Raw genomic sequence first — 9,469 nt, 5'->3', positions numbered from 1 at the left:
TACACAACTAAGTCCCATAAACCTGTTCTGAGCAAGGGTCACTGGATCTAAAACATTCACTCTCATTTCTCTCCACAGATGCTGCCAGACCTGCTGGGTTTTTCCAGCAATTTTTGATTTTGGTTTTTTTTTCCCACTATGAACAGGAACTTGGATGTTTATTGCATCTAATGATATTGGTTAAGGACTCCTGGTTTTCCCATGTGATAAATGAGTAATGTGATTAGGAAGATAGCAGAGAGCAGCAGGTTTAAAGGCATAAAGCAGCAACTAGGCAACATCTTGTGGACAGAACCAGGCAATTACCTGCAGTGAAACAGAAACATAGGTGCCTGAAGAAACTCAGCACGTCTGGCAGCATCAGTGCACAGTAATCAGCGGGACTGGCAGGATCTGCCCACAGAGGAATCAGCGGGACTGGCAGTATCTGCAGACAGAGGAATCAGTGGGACTGGCAGTATCTGCCCACAGAGGAATCAGTGGGACTGGCAGTATCTGCCCACAGAGGAATCAGTGGGACTGGCAGTATCTGCAGACAGAGAAATCAGTGGGACTGGCAGTACCTGCAGACAGAGGAATCAGTGGGACTGGCAGTATCTGCAGACAGAGGAATCAGTGGGACTGGCAGTATCTACGGACAGAGGAATCAGCAGGACTGGCAGTACCTGCAGAGGAATCAGTGGGACTGGCAGTATCTGCAGACAGAGGAATCAGCGGGACTGGCAGTATCTGCAGACAGAGGAATCAGTGGGACTGGCAGTATCTGCCCACAGAGGAATCAGTGGGACTGGCAGTATCTGCCCACAGAGGAATCAGTGGGACTGGCAGTATCTGCAGACAGAGAAATCAGTGGGACTGGCAGTACCTGCAGACAGAGGAATCAGCGGGACTGGCAGTATCTGTGGGCAAATCTGCTGAGTTTCTGTCTTTGTTTGTTTCAGATCCTCGGCACCCGCAGTTATTTGATTAATTTTATTCTGTTCTGCCCGTCCTCGCCCTGTGCAGGGTTTGGGGATTTCCAGAAAGATGCCAGCCTTCTCCTTTCGATGTGCTTCCTCTCACCAGACTGTGCAGGATCCCGTCCTTCCAGGGTATAAAGTAGGTGAACGTAGATCCCGGGAATTCTCACCTCTGTGCAGCTCCGTTCAGGGAGAAAAAGCCCGAGGCGTCTCTGTGCGGGACAAACATTCAACCGGATGTAAAATTGTGGTTAGTTCTTGGCTGGATGGTTACAAACTGACAGGTGTTTATCTGTGCTCTGAAAGGGGTGAGGCTGAGATCTGATTTGGGAAGGACACAAATCCTGACGAATCAGTTTCTGATGAAATGCTTCATGGAAATGGAGCAGGATTCCTGAAAAGATGTATCTGTCTTCTCACGTTGACACTGATTCAGATCCACTTTGGGCATTTTGCAGTTTGAAAGTTGCAGGATTTAAAAAATATACGCACACATATTTTAGTCTCGGTTATATTGCTTTGACTGGAAAGAGTTATTAGTTCTGCTTGAGGAGGAGGAGGAATCTGGGAGGTGGGATTCCTCTCAGTCTGCCGGAAATAGCGGAGTTATGAAATCAAAGCGTGGTGATGAGAGAGGAACAGTGTGAGAGAACCCCCCCCCCCACCACCCACACACACACAGACTGACAGAGCTAACAGCAGCTGGAACTCCACACCAGTCCACACTGAAAGCAAAAAGATTTTTAAAAAGGAGTCTGGTAAAGGACTCTCGCCTCATCAGTTGGTCTGGAGATTCTCTCTCGGAGGGAGCAGTAACGGTCCTAATCTAAAGCCAGGCTCCGGATTGAACAGAGAACCACAGCAACTTCCACTCGGGTATGGGCTGGACAGGACTGCTTGTGTTGGGGGTCTCCCTGCTCTCCACCATCTCAGCTCTCAACGCTGGTAAGAAATCTTATTACTTTAAATCCATGCACAGTAAAGTGTTTCAAACAGACGTAAATTGATTCAATAGAGTCAGCAGTCATAGAGTCAGGCAAGCACTGAAACAGACCCCTTCCGTCCTAACTCGTCCATGCTGGCGAGGTTTCCCGAACTGAACTATTCCCATTTGCCTGCGTTTAGCCCAGATCCCTCTAAACCTTTCCTATCCGTGTACCTGTCCAAATGCCTTTTACATGTTCACATTGTACTCGCTCCTATCTCTGGCAGCTCCTTCCACATACTCACCACTCTGTGAAAAAATAGCCCCTTCGATCTCTTTTAAATGTTTTTCCCCTTTCACCTTAAAGCAGTATTTTGAGACCCCACTGCCCTGGGGAAAAGACCTTGGCTATTCACCTTGTCTACGTCTCTCTTGTTTTTATAAACCGCTATAAATTTGTGGAAAATAGCACGGTATTGGTGGAGTTAATTCATAATAGTCGAATTCCTGGGTGTTCTGAACTAGTGACAGAAAATTTTGGCGAAATTCATCAGGTCTGGCTGCGTTCAAACCCGTTTTCAATCCAGTTTCATCCCTTTTTCTCCTGTTGCTGTTTTGGCGGATGCTGTCAGACCCGTTTCCAGCACTTGCTTTTTCTTGTTAAATTTCAGATGTTCAGCATCCGCAATATTCTGCCGAGATTTTTTTAAAAAAAAGTTGTGGTTGTGGTGTCGGTGTGAAAGAGAAGTGATGGGAATTACGATGTTTATCACTAGTCTGTGGCCGTTTTTGTTCTGTTTGTGAAAACTGCGCAATTCCTGTTGGGGAAACAGAGCGGGCAGCCCGGGTCTGGCAGCCTGCCCACTGTCTGCTTTACTGTCCCACGCCGCCCCTTCCCCTGTCTTTATTTAGTCTACTTTCCGACCCTTTGGAAACTTTAGGATGGGAGAGTGGGGGTGGGTGGGTAGGTACTTGTGCAGCTCATGGGGTCAGTGATGTGCCTCACAGCTCAGCTCAGTGAGAGACCAAGAGACAAAAGGCCAAGATGTGCTCAGTGTCTGTGTTTGCTGGGGGAGGGGGTGAGGTGGAGGGTCCTGGGTTTGTTTCTCATTCTTGCTGGTCATCGATCCGCACCACTGTGTTGGCGGCAATTATACTGTGCTGCTTCATATAGTTTAAGCACCTTTGTCTCGAAAGCAGATTGCTGTTACAGGGCTACTGACCTGCAAGCGTCCCTGAAATAGGCAGCTGTTTTCTTTTTAAAAGGCAGTTGTTTTGTAAATAGGCGGTTGTTTTGTGTGTGTGTGTGTGTGTGTGTGGAGGCGGAATGGTGTTTGCGTGCTTGTGTTTGACTCACTGCTCTCCAGGCAAGAGACTGACCGTAAAAACCAAAAAGGGCTGAGGATGCTGTAAAACAGCAACAACAGAAGTTGCTGGAAAAGCTCAGCAGGTCTGGCAGCATCTGTGCAGAAAAAAAATCAGAGTTAATGTTTCAGGTCCGGCGACCCTTCCTCAGAGACTGACTGAAGCGTTCTAGGCAATAGGAGACTTTGTAAACACTAGAGGTGACATTTATCAAAATCTGTCACTGAAAGAACTGTGCTCCTCTTTCAAAATATAAACTGCTGTCCTTCTGGATTATGAGCAAGGCCGGTCCGTAAACAACAGACATTCCCTCTCCCCCACTCCCCCGCGCCATGAACACGAAGCATTTCGACATAAAAGGCTCTGCAGTGCTTTCGATACAAATTCATTAGCCTGTTATGAAACGTCAAACTTTATTTCTGTCCACCTGAAGTAACTCAACTTTGTACTTTGAACAGAGGTGGGACTGTTTGGATTCCACTTACATCAATCTTCACACTCTGATTATTTAATCCCTGATTGAAGAACCTGGTATTATCAACTGAAGGTGCAATAATGTACTGATAATAATTATGACTAATGCATTATCCATACAGAATAACTATAATCTTTTCAAGGATTTTACAGACTTTCAGGAGAGAGACTTTTCCGTAATACTGCTTATTTCAGCAAGTTTGCATTTCATGGTTAGGACACAATGTAATGCCAAGTGAGATTTCCAGAAAAAAACAAAATCTCATATCCATTATGTTATGTGTTAAGGTTGTGGTGGAAACTCAAGGATTAAAGCAAACATATAAAGATTAGAGGGGGACAGGAGAATCGAGAAATAAAGAAGTAGACTCAATTCCTCACCATTCTCCTCCCCTTCTACAACAGACTTTGTTGCCCACCTCTCCCACCCAGACTCAATCCATCTCTACCCTATCCACAAACCGAACGCCCATTCCCCAGCCACTCTCCAGCCGATACCCTGAACCTTCCCTCCATGCTACCACTGATTCTAATATCGCCCACACATCTCAATGTACCTGAGACATGGCACCGCCTACCTAGCCACCTTGCCAACTGGTTTCCTAACCAATTGCCACCCTTTCTGACCTGGCACTGTACTTAACCAGTATTGTAACCCCCTAACCATCTAGCACTCTCTCTTCCGGGCACCCTAACTTCACATTGATCTTATGTACTTACTGTTTGACAGTATCTGTGGTTCTGGAAGTTTAAATTTTAGAATCTAGCAGCTGATTGCTGTGAAAAGAGGTGGTAGTTTGTCTTCCTCAAACAGCTCGGCACTAGATGGAAGTACAGCTCCGTGTTTTTGAAGGAGCCCTGAGTGGAATTTCCTATCAGAAATACAGAGCATCCCTCTTCATGTAAAAAGTGGGGAAGGGTACCCATTTATGTGAGATGGTCACTCCATAGAAAATCTGGACCAAGAGGACTTCAGCCACTTCTAAGTCCGTGAAACCTTTAAAATGCTGTACACTATTAAGAACCAGTAGTGTTCAGTGTACATTGAGTGCATAGCATCTGGTCCCTGAGACTACCATACTGAATCTCTTTCTTAACTAAATAACTATTGAAGTTACTTTGCAAACAATTTTTTAAACATGTGTTTCAGCTAAAAGTAATATTTGTTGGATGACAATTTCCTTGGTTAGTAAGTATTTGACATCTCACCAGATAATACACTTGAAATTCCAAGAGAAGATGAGAATTTTATCAAAATTAATTGCACTTTGCTGAAAGCAGAAGCCAAAAGATACCCGGAACAAAGCAATTGCTTTCAAAGAAGATCATAATCTAAAGCAAGGAAGAATCAGATTATATATATAGGCAAAAGGAGAAGGATGGATAATGGTGATCTTGCATTACAAAAACATTATTAAAAATTAACAATCTGAGAATTAAAAAATTATTGCACTTTATTAACTGCAATTAGTGAATTCATATTTAAATTATACCTCAAAATTAACTTGTTTTGAAACCAGATTCTGGATTAGTGGTGCTGGAAGAGCACAGTAGTTCAGGCAGCCTTAAAATTCTACATCCTGTTGGGGCCTATCACACCTGTGTAGACAGTATATATTTTATTCTATTCCCCATACCACTGAGGGAATAAAAAGAGCAATTCAATCTCTTTTAGCAAAGACTGCAGAGTCTGCTGGCTTCCATTGTTGCAGGCGGGGGCTTCCATGTCCTGAAAATCCTCAATGCTCCAAAATGTCTTCATCCCATTGCTCTTCTGGTAATTGTAGGATGCAAGAATGTAAAATGTATAATTGTCCAATATAACACTATATCTGCTTCTGGCTGCTCCCTTGCTCGAGAAAAGTAAGTATTGTACCCTATAAGATGACATTTTCAATGACTCCCAAAAATGACAATATACAGAATCTGATGTAAATGCAATCAAATGTTTTCACTGTTGATAAATATATGAAAATGTTTATTTCATCCCTTGATTGCTCTTTTTCAGGCAAATCATCACAAAATCAAGCGCGTCCCAGAACCTTTGCAGCTGTTTGGACTCATAAACCTTTCGAAGTTTTTGATCTTGATGAAAAAATTGAAGGTGAAGGTTCAGGCCTGTATGATGGAAGTGGATTCACTGATGGATCTGGATTTGGATCAGATAAAAATAAACCCACCATCCCTGTCAAAATCCATGAAGAACACTACATGCAACATGTAGCCATCTCAAATACAGCAGAACAATACTTAACTAGTCAATGGATGACTGCATTTATTCCTTCAGTTTACACCATTGTTTTTGCATTGGGATTGCTTCTCAACTGTATGGCAATCTTAATGATTCATTTCAGGATGAAATATAAAAAACCAGCTGTAATTTACATGATGAATTTGGCAGCAGCAGATCTGTTATTTCTGCTGATGCTGCCTCTAAAGATCGCTTACCATTTTTCTGGCAATAACTGGGGATTTGGATCTTTCGTCTGCCGATTGGTTACTGGTGGTTTTTATGCGTATATGTACTGTTCAGTACTGCTGATGATGTGCATAAGTATTGACCGATTTCTCGCTGTTGTCTATCCAATACGATCTGCTACCTGGAGGACCTGGGGGCGTACAGTTGTAATTTGCCTTGTGATGTGGCTTGTAGCTATTGGTGGTGTCCTACCACTTTTCCTTACTGAGCAAACAGTTTATGTCACTGAGCTGGGCATTACAACCTGCCATGATGTGCTACCCCTCTCCACCTTACAGAACTACTCTGTCTACTATTTTCCCACTTTGTGTTTTCTGCTCTTTGTAATTCCCCTGCTTGTGACTTCAGTCTGCTATATATGTATTATCTCAACCCTTCATTCAGCAAATGTTGCAAGCAAGTGCAAGAAAACACGTGCCATCTGTTTGGCTGTGATTGTGCTTTCTGTCTTTATTGTCTGTTTTGCACCATCTAACATTATTTTGCTCATACACTATCTTCATTTTTATTATGCACCAAGTGACGCTCTCTATTTTGCTTACATGCTGTGTGTGTGCATTGGCAGTGTTAGCTGCTGCCTTGATCCTTTGATTTATTATTATGGCTCAACCCTGTTCCAAATGCATTTTCAGAATCTTTTGTGCTCTAAGTATGTCACTGAATCTGAGAATAGTGAAACAGATTCTAAGAGCTGTAAAACAGGAACCTCCAGTTTCAGTGATACTTCCTACAAAAAATTAATAGCCTAAATTGATTTTTTTGGTCTATTTTTTATTTTAGACATTTTTAATTCACTGCAATTTGGCCTTATTATGTGACAGTATCTTCTAACTTTGTGAATTCATTGGATCCTATTTCTTGATGTCATTTTTTTCTGTTGGACATTTATGTGAGAAAGGGTATGATTGGAGAGCAGATTTAATTAAGAGCTTTCTTTTCCCGTTATATTTCACATTATACGTTTTGTCTGTCAAATAGTTTGAGAACTTATTTGTTGCTGGAATTCCATTACAGTTCGGTGTAATTGATTGATAAACACCTTAATCCTAGAGTCTCTCTGCATTGCAAAAAGAATCAATGGGATTAAAATAAACAGTCGCTATTCTTAGCTTGTTGAATTGTTCTTTTCGGTTTAATATTGCTGGGTAATCTTTAGTTATATTCTTGTTTCCCATCTGGGTGATACGTTTTACAAAATAAAATTGCTACCAGGATTTGTCTGTGGTAAAGATGGCGAACTGTTAGTATTCGCCATCATCATTCCACTGAAACTGACAACAACTTTGTGAGTTTCGACACCAGAAGAACAGGCTGGAAACAAGATGTCCTGTCCTCGAGTCTATACTTCTCCACAGGATGAGCTAGAGGCCCCAACAAACATGAATTGACAAGAAAGATCTCTCTAACCATGTCAGTCTTGCCAAAAATAAAACCCAGGAAAGTTGCATCATGTTGAATGAAGTGCTACTGAGTTTTTAGCAGTGTAACAATTTCTAGTTATTGTTAAACACTCTGGCTAACTCTGAAAAGCTAATTCTATATTTGTGGAATGTCAATTTTTTTCCACAATAGTTAAAAATTCCACATATTTTTATAAGCATTAAAAAAGTGAAAGTTTGATTATTTTTACTTCTATTATAATAGTCATGCAATTGTTTCACATACATTAAGAGATGACAGTTAAAGTTCATTTTTAGTGCTTTCAGCTTCCTGATTTGCTGGTTGTGAACACGACAAAATTATTTGATTGCCTTTGTGCATGATGTCTTCATGACTGCTAAATGCCAAGGGATCTCCTTAGCTTCGTATGAGATTTAAACTCTCGTGGGTTAAAAGGAAATTCCCACTTCTAAGATCATTTGATCTTTGTGGGCAGTTTTCTTTAGGTTCAGCAGTGAACACCCTTAATTCTCTGCTGCACAAGATTCAGGGTAGTACTGTACTTGTTCATCCAGTATCTCAAAAAGATACCAAAACAGTATAATGAAAAAACCAGTGACAGAATCAAACTTAATCTGTCCCTCAGACATAAATGAACTTGTAATTCCAACATCTTTTTTGATTGCTTAGCTTGTTAAAAACATTATTTTAGCTCCTATTGTATATGCCAACATTTCAAAAATAAGTACAGTGAACTTAACATTTGGGTAATTTAATTAAGTGGAAGGAAAAACAAGCTCCACATTAAATTTGGCATCAAAATGAAAATAATGGCTTATAATTCAGTAAATGTAGTTCTATGATATTAGCCATTTATCTTGTTGGAAATATAAAAGCCATTTGTATGGATGTGAATTGAGGAATTGTGGATTTATTCTCTTATTTGTTTCAGATGTTTATGACATTTCAGAAAGTAATTAATTAGCTGCAAAGCACTGAGGTTATGAAAAGCACTATGTAAATGTAGATTTTTTTTTGTGTTACAAGATATTTGGTCCTTTTTGTTATTGCCAGAGTTGGCCCTTTCAATATGTAAAAATATAAAGTGTAATTTTAAGTTCTTTAAGGGTAATACTTACATAATCATACTCAATGAGATGAGTCTGTGAATATTCATTAATTATACAACTGTTATTTACAGAAGCTCTCAAACCAAATAGTGAGTAGTAATGATTAGAAATGTTACAATACCATTACTCTCCAGTCCAGATCAAGCACCCATTCTATCAATCTGTTACAAAAATGGGTTCAAACTAATTTGTGCATTAATATGAAATAACTTTCTAGTTGAAAAGGCTATATGTTATTGAATGCTACTAGTAATGTGAGAGAAAGAATTTTCCTGAAATGTGTATGTTTGTATATAATGTTACAACATTATTCTCTATTTTTATGTATTACTGCAGAATAATAAAGTTTCATTTAATAGATATCTTGCATTGATTATCTTATGGTTAGTTGATAAAGTATGTAATCACACTATGTTTAAACATATATTTTGTCTAAAACTGCATGAAAATGAAGAAAACTAATACTTACATTTTAAAATAAAAGTTTATATATCTAATTTGGTAAAGTTCAAAGCTACTTTATTGACTTATATCTTACAGTTTGAACATTTGCCAGTACAGGATCTTTCGGCATTTCTAATCAACCTGTTCAGAGATGTATTTACACACTTCTGTTCCTATCTGTTCTGTTGGTCAACCTATGCAAAGATGTTATTGCACATCTCTGAAGCAGATGGACCTGGCTGCGATGTAGGGACACTACCACTGTGTCATAAGAATTGTCTCCCTAACTCTTTATTTTTCCTTCTTCACAACA

At 40.3% G+C, this 9,469-nt stretch overlaps 1 protein-coding gene across 1 annotated transcript; it reads left to right on the top strand.

The window, feature by feature from the left end:
* Positions 1-1,055: 1,055 nt before the first annotated feature.
* On the top strand, positions 1,056-9,072 carry LOC132822485 (proteinase-activated receptor 1-like). Its single transcript, XM_060835865.1, has 2 exons — positions 1,056-1,904; positions 5,732-9,072. The coding sequence occupies exons 1-2, from the start codon at positions 1,838-1,840 to the stop codon at positions 6,949-6,951; spliced, it is 1,287 nt and encodes a 428-aa protein (XP_060691848.1). The 5' UTR covers positions 1,056-1,837; the 3' UTR covers positions 6,952-9,072.
* The last annotated feature ends 397 nt before the right edge of the window (positions 9,073-9,469 follow it).

The sequence above is a fragment of the Hemiscyllium ocellatum genome, chromosome 2 (genome assembly GCF_020745735.1).
Source record: "Hemiscyllium ocellatum isolate sHemOce1 chromosome 2, sHemOce1.pat.X.cur, whole genome shotgun sequence".
Lineage (NCBI taxonomy): Eukaryota > Metazoa > Chordata > Chondrichthyes > Orectolobiformes > Hemiscylliidae > Hemiscyllium > Hemiscyllium ocellatum.
The sequence above is the reverse complement of the archived record's forward strand: the minus strand, read 5'-3'. Positions and strand labels throughout refer to the sequence as shown.